At 52.0% G+C, this 12,798-nt stretch overlaps 1 protein-coding gene across 1 annotated transcript; it reads right to left on the reverse strand.

The window, feature by feature from the left end:
- Positions 1–1,335: 1,335 nt before the first annotated feature.
- On the reverse strand, positions 1,336–10,885 carry batf2 (basic leucine zipper ATF-like transcription factor 2). Its single transcript, XM_085976070.1, has 3 exons — positions 10,409–10,885; positions 9,178–9,282; positions 1,336–4,807 (listed from the first exon to the last, which is right to left on the reverse strand). Exons 1-3 carry the CDS (start codon positions 10,508–10,510, stop codon positions 4,592–4,594), a joined length of 423 nt encoding a protein of 140 aa, XP_085832196.1. The 5' UTR covers positions 10,511–10,885; the 3' UTR covers positions 1,336–4,591.
- Positions 10,886–12,798: the final 1,913 nt, after the last annotated feature.

A 12,798-nucleotide genomic window follows, 5' to 3' on the forward strand; every position in this document is an offset into this window, starting at 1 on the left:
GGTTTCTGTGATTTCTGTGATTAACACTCCCATCGCCCAGTACATTAACACTCCCATCCCCCAGCACATTAACACTCCCATCGCCCAGTACATTAACACTCCCATCCCCCGTACATTAACACTCCCATCCCCCAGTACATTAACACTCCCATCGCCCAGTACATTAACACTCCCATCGCCCAGTACATTAACACTCCCATCCCCCGTACATTAACACTCCCATCCCCCAGTACATTAACACTCCCATCGCCCAGTACATTAACACTCCCATCCCCCAGTACATTAACACTCCCATCGCCCAGTACATTAACACTCCCCATCCCCCAGTACATTAACACTCCCATCGCCCAGTACATTAACACTCCCATCCCCCAGTACATTAACACTCCCATCGCCCAGTACATTAACACTCCCCATCCCCCAGTACATTAACACTCCCATCCCCCAGTACATTAACACTCCCATCCCCCAGTACATTAACACTCCCATCCCCAGTACATTAACACTCCCATCCCCCAGTACATTAACACTCCCATCCCCCAGTACATTAACACTCCCATCCCCCAGTACATTAACACTCCCATCGCCCAGTACATTAACACTCCCATCGCCCAGTACATTAACACTCCCATCCCCCAGTACATTAACACTCCCATCCCCCAGTACATTAACACTCCCATCCCCCAGTACATTAACACTCCCATCCCCCAGTACATTAACACTCCCATCCCCCAGTACATTAACACTCCCATCGCCCAGTACATTAACACTCCCATCCCCCAGTACATTAACACTCCCATCCCCCAGTACATTAACACTCCCATCTCCCAGTACATTAACACTCCCATCTCCCAGTACATTAACACCCCCATCCCCCAGTACATTAACACTCCCATCCCCCAGTACATTAACACTCCCCATCCCCCAGTACATTAACACTCCCATCGCCCAGTACATTAACACCCCCATCCCCCAGTACATTAACACCCCCATCCCCCAGTACATTAACACTCCCATCCCCCAGTACATTAACACTCCCATCCCCCAGTACATTAACACTCCCATCGCCCAGTACATTAACACTCCCCATCCCCCAGTACATTAACACTCCCATCGCCCAGTACATTAACACTCCCATCCCCCAGTACATTAACACTCCCCATCCCCCAGTACATTAACACTCCCATCCCCCAGTACATTAACACTCCCATCCCCCAGTACATTAACACTCCCATCCCCCAGTACATTAACACTCCCATCCCCCAGTGCATTAATTCTCGCATACAAGCTCATCCCGCGTAAAATGGAAAGAATGAACATAGTCTGAATCTTTTTTTGAAATTTATTTGACAGTTAACTCCACTTACACAATTTATACATTTATTTTACAAAATGAAAGTATATGTTACACAGAGGTAAATGACAGGATAGAGCTTACTCCTGTTTAGTGTATAATGCCATAGCCAAGCACAGTTTCCTTTTGCTGAGCGATCACTGTGCTCCTCCTCAAGGCCGCTCCATCACGTGTATGTTTGTTGTGGGCTGCAATCTCAACCACACGGACAGTTCCCATGCAACACAGTGGTTAATCTATGTTATAAGCTCCAGAAGTGAATGTACACAAACCCACACATTCCCCTTCGCAACATGGAGAGACTGTTATTCATTCATACAGCACAGGAGGAGGCCATTCGGCCCACCGTGCCTGTGCCGGCTCTTTGAAAGAGCTCTCCTATCAGTCCCACTCCCCCCTGCTCTTTCCCCATTAGCTCTGCAAAATTTTCCCCTTCAAGTATTTATCCAATTCCCTTTTGAAAGTTACTATTGAATCTGCTTCCACCGCCCTTTCGGGCAGCGCGTTCCAGATCACAACAACTCGCTGCGTGAAAACATTCTCATCTCCCCCTCTGGTTCTTTTGCCAATTACCTTAAATCTGTGTCCTCTGGTTACCGACCCTCCTGCCAATGGAAACAGTTTCTCCTGATCAAAACCCTACCTCGACCTCGTCAAACTGGCTGACGCAAGACTTTCCCTACTGGCGGCAGTCTTCGAGTGGGAGACCCTGACGCTCTTAAAATAAAGATTCACTCATCCTCGGGATGTGGGCGTCCTTAGCGAGGCCGGCCTTTATTGCACATTCCCAGTTGCCTGGAGAGGATGGTGATGGTGGGCCGCCTTCTTGAAGCACTGTTGTAGTGGCTTGGTAGCACTTGATGAGTTTAAGGGGAAGCTAAACAAGCACATGAGGGAGAAGGGAATAGAAGACTATACTGACGGGGTGAGATGAAGAGGGGTGGGAGGAGGCTCGTGTGGAGCATAAACACCGGCACGGACCAGTTGTGCCGAATGGCCTGTTTCCGTGCTGTGAATACTTTGTAATACTTAATTTTGAACGCCTCTATTAAATCTCCCCTTAACCTTCTCTGCTCTAAGGAGAACGATCCCAGCTTCTCCAGTCTCCCCACGCAGATGAAGTCCCTCATCCCTGGTACGGTTCTAATAAATCTCCCCCGCACCCTCTCAAAGGCCTTGACATCCTTCTGCACGGACAAGATGGGCCGAATGGCCTCCTTCTGTGCTGTAAATGTCTATGATTCTTCCTAAAATGTGGTGCGGTGGGAATACACAGAAGGTCCAACAGGCCATCCGGCCCCGGCAGTCCATGTTGGCGGACTGGGACCGGTGCTTGAAGGGAGTCTGTGCCCCCTGAGTAGCTCTTTGGGATAGCGCGCTGAACCAATGCAATTCAGAGTAATTGGGAGTCGAGCTCTCTAACTCAATCAGCCAGTGGTGTTACAGATTACGGCCATGATGTCTTGCAACGTCTTGCAATGGAGATTTCGTCAGGAAACACATTGCAGTGGGAACTGCGAGGAGTTGCTGCAGAGGAGATTGCACGCGCACACGGCCCCGACCCTGGACTGGGTCACGGTGCTTGTACGGCTGGATCTGGCTTTGCTGGGAAGCGAGAGCGTGTTTTGTCCCGTTCCCCATCGCCCCCCATAACAGGACTTGCATAGGAACAGGAGGAGGCCATTCGGCCCCTCGAGCCTGCTCCTCCATTCAATGAGATCATGGCTGATCTGTACCTTAACTCCATCTACCCGCCTTGGTTCCGTATCCCTTAATACCCTTACCCAGCAAAAATCGATCAGTCTCAGTTTTGACATTTTCAATTGACCCCCAGCCTCGACAGCTTTTTGGGGGAGAGTTCCAGATTTCCACCACCCTTTGTGTGAAGAAGTGCTTCCTGACATCACCCCTGAACGGCCTGGCTCTAATTTTAAGCTCCTTTAACTTAGCTCCTTTGAAGTATGCAACATCAAGCTCACGCTCTCTGTTGGACTAGCCACTTAAGAAAGTGCACACGCATCTGCTGCTCAAGCAAGTGTGCGCGACTGGGTTGAAACAGATTTCTGAACAAAAAAAAAGACAGAGCAGGTCTGAGACAAAAGGATTTAAATGTAGTGAACTGTGGGTGAGGGCAGAGGATGCAGACTGGCTTAGGGTTGATTAGCCCGCGGGCTAGCCAAGGATTGGACATTCCCCCTTTCTGGGGGAGACACAAATCAGGTCCAAGTTCTCAACAGCTTAACTCAGCAAAGCATGTTCTCTCACTGTTGTGTTTCTCTTTTCCAGTGAGTTGAGGTACAAAAAGGCTTCACTTTAGAGCCAACAAGGGCCGGTCAGGCAGCATCTGTGGAGAGAGAAGCAGCCCGCTTGATTGGCCACCTTAAACATTCACTCCCTCCACCACCGGCGCACCGTGGCTGCAGTGTGCACCATCTACAAGATGCACTGCAGCAACTCGCCGAGGCTTCATCGGCAGCACCTCCCAAACCCGCGACCTCTTCCACCTAGAAGGACAAGGGCAGCAGGCGCATGGGAACACCACCACTTCCAAGTTCCCCTCCAAGTCACACACCATCCTGACTTGGAAATATATCGGCTGATCCTTCATCGTCGCTGGGTCAAAATCCTGGAACTCCCTCCCTAACAGCACTGTGGGAGCACCTTCACCACACGTACTGCAGCGGTTCAAGAAGGCGGCTCACCACCACCTTCTCAAGGGGCAATTAGGGACGGGCAATAAATGCTGGGCTTTGCCAGCGATGCCCACATCCCATGAACTAATAAAAAAAAATCCCGATTCACAGTTTAAAACACCACACACACACACACACTTCATGCAGTCTGCTTTTTCTGCCACAGGATGTCAGCAAAGTGCTTTGGGAATTTTCTGAAATAACAGCACAGGAGCGACAATGTTTGAGCAGCAGGGAGACAGTCCTACATTGCAACAGTGACTACGCTTCTAAAGTCCCTCGTTGGCTGTGAAGCGCTTCGGGACGTCGTGAGGTCGTGAAAGGCGCCGCAGAAACGCAAGTCTCTTGTTTTTTTTGTGGCAATTTCGGGTCGCTCGGGCTCAGCATCGCGAAGCTCGTTACATCGGTCCCCGAGGTAAGGGGCGCCGAGGAAGATCGGTGGGCAGGGTGCGAGTCAAGCTCAGCGAAAGCCCGTCAGCTTCTGAACCGTGCCTGCTGAATGTACGCAGTCGGCCCCTCTCTGGGGGGGTGGGGGTGCTGCAGTCTAGTATTTCAACAGCTCCGCCTCTCTCCAGTCTTCAGGCAGAAAGTCCGTTAGGTCGACCTGTGGTTTGCCAACTAAAGCAGGGCTGGTGGCGGTCAGCATGCCACACTGCGGCTCATGCTGCTGGACCACCTGGTTCCACTGTTTCAGCTCATCCTTCAGGCTCTGGATTTCCTTCTTCAAGGAGGCATTCTCTCGCTCCAGTTGCTCGTACTCCTGCGGAGGAAAAGAAGAGGCTCGTCAACGAGAGGGTCTTGGTTTAAAAATAAAACACACAACCAACTCGCGACTGGGCGCGAAAGTAAAAGCCCATGGGATCCAAGCGAAAGTGGCAAGTTGGATCCAAAACTGGCTCGGAGGCAGGAAACAAAGGGTAATGGTCGATGGGTGTTTCTGTGACTGGAAGGCGGTTTCCAGTGGGGTTCCGCAGGGCTCAGTACTGGGTCCCTTGCTTTTTGTGGTATATATCAATGATTTGGACTTGAATGTAGGAAGTATGATTAAGAAGTTTGCAGATGATACTAAAATTGGCCGTGTGATTGATAATGAAGAAAAAAGCTGCAGACTGCAGGAAGGTATCAGTGGACTGGTCAGGTGGGCAGAACCATGGCAAATGGAATTCAATCCAGAGAAGTGTGAGGTAATGCATTTGGGGAGGGCTAACAAGGCAAGGGAATGCACTTTAAATGGTAGGACACTGAGAAGTGCAGAATATCAGCGGGACCTTGGAGTGCGTGTCCACAGGTCCCTGAAGGTAGCAGGACAGGTAGATAAGGTGGTTAAGAAGGTGTACGGGATACTTTCCTTTATTAGCCGAGGCATGGATTATAAGAGCTGGGAGGTTATGCTTGAACTGTATAAAACACTAGTTAGGCCTCAGCTAGAGTACTGCGTACAGTTCTGGTCACCACATTACAGGAAGGATGTGATCGCACTAGAGAGGGTGCAGAGGAGATTTACGAGGATGTTGCCTGGGCTGGGGAATTTTAGCTATGAGAGAAGATTGGAGAGGCTGGGGTTGTTTTCTTTGGAACACAGGAGGCTGAGGGGAGATTTAATTGAGGTGTATAAAATTATGAGGGGCCTCGATAGAGTGGATAGGAAGGGGCAATTTCCCTTAGCAGAGGGTCAAAAACCAGGGGGCAGAGATTTAAAGTAATTGGTCGGAGGTTGAGAGGGGAGTTGAGGAGAACTTTTTTCACCCAGAGGGTGGTGGGGGTCTGGAACTCACTGCCTGAAAGGGTGGGAGAGGCAGAAGAGGGTCTTTGTTTAAAAAAAAACCCACAACAAACTCGCGACTGGGCATTGGGTGGCAGGGCCCATTCTCTCCCCCACCCTGCCTCAGTACATTACCCCCATCACTGCACGTTGGGGGGCACAGTCCCATACTGTGCCAGTCTGTGGCATAACTCCATACTGCATAGATGGTGGTGAGTTAAAGGCAATTTCATTCTGTAGCCTTCAACCTTCTTATCTACTCCTGCCTCGCTCGGTCAGAACGGCAGAGTTTAAATCTCACCCATTTGATGGGACAACTCCTTTATCATAATCATAATCAACTTTATTGTCATTGTTAGTGCACAAGTGCAGTACAACGAAATGTAGGCTTGCGGCTCCCGAGAGTGTACATTTAGATTAAGACATTTAAACATTCAACATTCATTTGGCTTGTAATACATTAACATAAACATAATAAAGTGCATTGGCAGATGTGCAGGCTTTAGAGTTTATTTGTGGAGTTCAGTAGGATGACAGCCCTGGGAAAGAAGCTGTTCCTAAATCTGGTCGTTCGGGTGCAAATGCATCTGTAGCGTCTCCCAGATGGCAGGGGGGCGAACAGACTGTGGCTGGGGTGGGTAGGGTCTTTGATGATGGTCCGTGACCTCCGTAAACAGCGTTTCTGGTATATGTGCTCTATGGTCGGTAGCCGGTTATTTGTAACAGAAAGGGCGTTCAATGAAGGGGTGGTGTCTGTCTCTGCCCCCCTCCTTTGCATCAGTGTCTTGTATTCTCTCACAGACCCCACAACTAACCAGCACAGTCTGAGTCATCTAGTCTTGGTATCGGCCTTGGCTCAGTGGGCAGCACTCTCGCCTCGGAGACAGAAGGTCGTGGGTTCGAGTCCCACTCCAGAGACTTGTGCCCCATAATCCGGGCCGACATTCCCAGTGCTGCACTGTCGGAGGTGTCGTCTTTCGGATGACACGTTAAACCGAGGCCCTGTCTGCTCTCTCAAGTGGACGTAATAGAAACAGTGGCCGTGGGATCTTTTAAGAAGAGCAGGGGGAGTTCTCCCCGGTGTCCTGGGCCAATATTTATCCCTCGATCAACATTACTAAAAATCTGGTCATTATCACACTGCTGTTTGTGGGAGCTTGCTGTGCGCAAATTTGGTTGCCGCGTTTCCCATGTAGAGATATGGGCCTAGAAATTCATTAAGGCGCTGCCAGCTTTGCGGCCAGTTACCGCCTAAAGAGGGCTAATGCGCCAAAAATGAGTTTGCGCTGATATTCAGCGCAGCGGTATTGGCGGCGGTAGCCGTTAGCGCTGCGCCGGCACCGATGATGTCATCGGTGTGCGCAGTGCCCCGGTTCCGCCCCGAAACCGGCCCGATCCCCATATTTAGTAGCGGCCGCCTCCTCCGAAGCGGCCGCAAACAGCGACCAGAAAACGGGGCCGTGCTGTAGCCTTAGTGGGGCGCTTTAAAGGGGAAGGTGCGGCCGGCCGCTTTTTCGGCGGCCGCCTGCCCGCACCTCCTTCCCCGGCCTCCTCCACCCCCCACCCCCGCGGCATTGCCGGCTGCTTTCCGCGAACCCGGCACTTCTCCGTGGTGCCGGGCTCATTTGCCGGCACTCTCCAGCGGCGATCTCCCCGTTGCAGGCAGCTCCCCCTTAAGAGAAGGAGGAGGCCTGCAGTACCGCAGCCTGCCGCTCCGCAGCGGCTGGCGCAGCGGCGCCTAGAGCGCTGAAATTCAGTTTCAGCACCCCAAGCGGAGGCGGGCACACCCTGGTATAGCGCCCGGTTCCGAATTGGGGCGCAAACACTGAATATCTGATGATCGCTAATGGCTCCGCGCCCAGCGCTAACTTTTGGGCGCGAGCGAGCTGACGGGCCCAAAGTGAATTTCTAGGCCATGAAGTTTAAAAAAAAACTTTCCTTCTCTCTAAGGTGGTGCTGACGCCTGCTGCCCTGCAGAAACTCGTTCAATTGTGGGAGTCCCGGCAGCCACTGTCAGTGGGCAATCAACCATGAAGGGCATCACAGCTGAGCCCAACCTTCCCCGACCCTCACCCGCCATCCATGCACACAACCTTGCCTTACCCTCACCCGCGCCATCCATGCACACAACCTTGCCCGACCCTCACCCGCCATCCATGCACACAACCTTGCCCGACCCTCACCTGCCATCCCTGCACACAACCTTGCCCGACCCTCACCCGCCATCCATGCACACAACCTTGCCCGACCCTCACCCGCCATCCCTGCACACAACCTTGCCCGACCCTCACCCGCCATCCCTGCACACAACCTTGCCTTACCCTCACCCGCGCCATCCATGCACACAACCTTGCCCGACCCTGACCCGCCATCCATGCACACAACCTTGCCCGACCCTCACCCGCCATCCCTGCACACAACCTTGCCCGACCCTCACCCGCCATCCCTGCACACAACCTTGCCCGACCCTCACCCGCCATCCCTGCACACAACCTTGCCCGGCCCTCACCCGCCATCCCTGCACACAACCTTGCCCGACCCTCACCCGCCATCCCTGCACACAACCTTGCCCGACCCTCACCCGCCATCCCTGCACACAACCTTGCCCGACCCTCACCCGCCATCCCTGCACACATGCAGGCTCCAGCCAGAGAACCAGGCAAAGCTGCCTCTCGAGCCTGGGCTCCCAACACACAATGTTATCATCTCCAATCAGATCAGCTGAGCAGGTATCACACAGCAAGGGTCAAACGCGGGGCCCTGGTGGGCAGCGTGGCTGCACCATGTGTCACCTCTGACCTGTGGGGGAGGGGGGTTTGGGGGGGAAGCTCGATAGAACGTCTCACCGCCAGAACCAATGCAGTGATGGCCGTCAGTTTGAGATGTGATCAGAATCAGTCTCCCCTCTCCCTCGCAGCCACAGTGCGCTGTGTTACTAACCACATCACTGCAAGCACAAGTTCAAGTACATCTCGACTCCAAGTACAAGACAGAAAGCCCACCAGAGATTAGAATTAACACGTGCTCATTACACAGCAGGCTCAACAGTTGTTGTTGAGTGCGAGGCCCGTTAGTGAGCTTCTCCCAGCTATATGCAAATCCTACGAGATTAAATTCCATCGAGCCTACACAGATTACGATCTGTGCTTTCCAAACCTGTCACCTTAGTGGAAAGAGCTGGGAGGGGGAGGATGGGGACGACTAATTGGAGAGTTCTTTCAAAGAGCCGGCACAGGCATGATGGGCCGAGTGGCCTCCTTCTGTGCTGTGTGAATCTAGTGGAGGGCGAGCAAAACAAACCGGGAGACTACAGGAGCGCGCTCCGACATGAGGATGCTCCGACGCTCCGACACGCCGCTGCTGATTACCTGGTGTAAAATGTCCGCTCTCTGCGTCTGCTTCTGTCGGCTTTTCTGCGCGGCAATCCGGTTCTTTTCCCGTCGTCGTAGTTTTTTGCCATCGCCCTCGTAATCCTGGACACATCAGGAGACAGGTTAGTGATCGTAGGGTCACGGGCACGGGTCACCTCTCCCACCCACCCCGAAAATATACCTCACATTGCCAAAGTGCTTCCTCAGCAAGTAATTCCAGTTGTACAGCCTACGGTGATACCAGACGCCATCTGTCCTACTGCTCCTCCAGTCATTATATTAAGAGACCATTACAACTTGCATTTCACATCCTCCAGACTCCCCAAAGCACTTTGCAATCTATGAACTCTCCTGCTGTGATGTAGGCAAACACTGCAGCCAACTTGCACACAAGCAGGATCCCACAAACAACAATTGAGATAGGCTGTTTTCGTGACTTTGGTTGAGGGATAAATATTGGCCTCAGGACACCGGGGAGAACTCCCCCTGCTCTTATTCCAATCGTGGCCGTGGGATCTTTTATCAAAAGGGCAGACGGGGACCTCGGTTTAATGTCTCATCCGAAAGGCGGCACCTCCGACAGTGCGGCGCTCCATCAGTACTGCCCCTCCGACAGTGCGGTGCTCCCGCAGTACTGCCCCTCCGACAGTGCGGTGCTCCCGCAGTACTGCCCCTCCGACAGTGCGGCGCTCCCTCAGTACTGCCCCTCCGACAGTGCGGCGCTCCCTCAGCACTGCCCCTCCGACAGTGCGGTGCTCCCTCAGTACTGCCCCTCTGACAGTGCGGCACTCCCTCAGTTTTGCCCCTCCGACAGTGCAGCACTCCCTCAGTTCTGCCCCTCCGACAGTGCGGCGCTCCCTCAGTTCTGCCCCTCCGACAGTGCAGCACTCCCTCAGTACTGACCCTCTGACAGTGCGGCGCTTCCTCAATACTGGCACTGGGAGTGTTGGCCTGGATTATGAGGCTCAAGTCTCCGGAGTGGGGACTCCAACCCACGACCTTCTGACTCGGAGGGGAATGAGTGCCACTAACAGCCACTGTGACATGTAACAGAACTCAGATCGCCAGCACATTACTGTGCAGTCATTTCTAACCTCAAAGCATTGGTGAACAGTAGGAGTTCCTGGTTTTTTTAAATATAAAAACACAGAAATATCCCCAAGTTAACTCACCAAACCTCTAATATATATAAATAGAGAGAGACACAGCTAGACATCATTGACATTACCTTCTCAGAATTCAGGCTCGAATCATCCGTATCCAGTTCAGGGGAGAAATCCAGGGCTGTGCCAGCCATGCTACACGGTGAGAAAAAGTAATTAAACTTCATAAAACTTCCGAGAGCGCACACAGGGTGCAAAGGGGGGTGGCGGGGAGGAAGGAGAAGCAGGTTCTCTCTCCAGGACAGGACAGGACAGGAGGCTTCTGTCACTTGGCTGGGCGAGCACTGTCTGCGAAGAAGCCAGCCCAGGAGCACAGCTTCCCTTTATTGCAGTCTTCAGTTTCATTTTATTGTAAGCCTTACCTCCAGCTGCTTAGAAAACACTGGACAAGTTGCAAGAAGTCACATGGCTGGGAAAGTCCCACAAGTTCCGCCCCCGAGCTCTCTCTCTCTCTCTTCTCTCTCTTTATTTCTGGTTTTTATTGCAATGTCCGGCACTTGCCTCCCACATGTGGTGGTGAAAATAGTTGAGCAAAAAAAAAACACCTTTTTGTGTAGCCTGGTACAATCCTGGAACTTAAATTAGAATTTTAGCAGCTGGGGCTCTCCCCCCCCCCCCCAAAAGTAAAATATGTATCCGATCAGGACTTTAAAAAAAAACACTCAAGTGAGTTGTGATCTGGAATGCACTGCCTGAAAGGGCGGTGGAAACAGATTCAATAGTAACTTTCAAAAGGGAATTGCATAAATACTTGAAAGGTTGTTCCCACTAGTTAATGGTACAAGGACTAGGGGACACAGATTTAAGGTTTTGGGCAAGAGATACAGGGGCACATGAGGAAAAACTTCTTTACGCAGTGAGTGGCGAGGACCTGGAACTCGCTGCCGACGGAAGTGGTGGAAGCGGAGACACTTAGGCCTAGAAATTCAGTTTGGGCCCGCCAGCTCGCTTGCGCCCAGAAGTTACCGCTGCGCGCGGAGCCACTTGCGCCCGCCGGAAATTCAGTTTCAGCGCCCCACGTCGAAGCCGGCCGCTATTCAAGGGTTTTGGCGCCCCCGCTTGGGGCGCTGAAACTGAATATCGGCGCGCTAGGTGCCGCAGCGCCACCCGCTGCGGAGCGGCAGGCTGCGGTACTGCAGGCCTTCCTCCCTCTCTTATAGATACATAGATACATAGAAGATAGGAGCAGGAGTAGGCCATTCGGCCCTTCGTGCCTGCTCCGCCATTCGATGAGATCATGGCTGATCCTTTAATTCAGTATCCCGTCCCCGCCTTCTCTCCGTAACCCTTAACCCCTTTTGCCCGTAGAAATATATCTAATTCCCTCTTAAATATATTTAATGAGCTGGCGTACACTGCCCTCTGTGGCAATGAGTTCCACAGGTTCACCACTCTCTGAGTGAAGAAATTCCCCCTCATCTCTGTCCTAAATGGTTTAGCCCTTATCCTTAAATTATGTCCTCTAGTTCTGTTCTCACCCGCCAAGGGAAACATTCCTTCTGCATCCAGTCTGTCTAGACCTGTCAGAATTTTATACACTTCTATGAGGTCCCCTCTCAATCTTCTAAACTCCAGTGTGTACATCCCTAAACTACATAGTCTCTCCTCATAGGTCATTCCCGCCATTCCTGGTATCAGCCTGGTGAATCGCCGCTGCACCCCCTCCATGGCAAGAACATCCTTCCTCAGATGAGGCGACCAAAACTGTACACAGTACTCGAGGTGTGGTCTCACCAGTGCCCTGTACAGCTGCAGCAAGGTATCCCTGTTCCTGTATTCTAACCCTTTCGCTATGAAGGCCAGCATACCGTTTGCCTTCTTGACCGCCTGTTGCACCTGCATGCTCGCCTTCAGTGACTGGTGCACAAGAACACCCAGGTCTCTCTGTACTTCCCCCTCTCCCAATCTATTGCCATTTAAATAATAATTTGCCCTCCCGTTCCTGCACCCAAGGTGGATAACTTCGCACTTGTCCACATTATAGTGCATCTGCCATTTATCCGCCCAATCGCCCAGTCTGTCCAAATCGCTCTGGAGCTTTCTGGTCTCTTCCTCTGAGCCCACCCCCCCTCCTAGTTTAGTGTCGTCTGCAAATTTGGAAATGCTGCATCCGACTCCCTGATCCAGGTCATTAATGTAAATTGTGAACAGCTGGGGGCCCAGGACAGATCCCTGTGGTACCCCACTTGTTACTGCCTGCCATTCAGAAAATGAGCCGTTTATTCCAACTCTCTGTTTTCTATCTGACAGCCAGTTCCCTATCCACGCCAAAACTTTCCCCTTTATCCCATGAGCCTCAATTTTCCATGCTAATCTTTTATGTGGGACCTTATCGAAGGCCTTTTGGAAGTCCAGGTACACCACATCTACTGGCTCTCCCCCATCTATTCTACCAGTTACTCCCTCAAAAAATTCCAATAGATTAGTCAAGCACGATTTACCCTTTGTAAATCCA

The sequence above is a fragment of the Somniosus microcephalus genome, unplaced genomic scaffold, assembly GCF_052327205.1.
Source record: "Somniosus microcephalus isolate GS21.2 unplaced genomic scaffold, FLI_Smic_1.0 unresolved_chr2, whole genome shotgun sequence".
Lineage (NCBI taxonomy): Eukaryota > Metazoa > Chordata > Chondrichthyes > Squaliformes > Somniosidae > Somniosus > Somniosus microcephalus.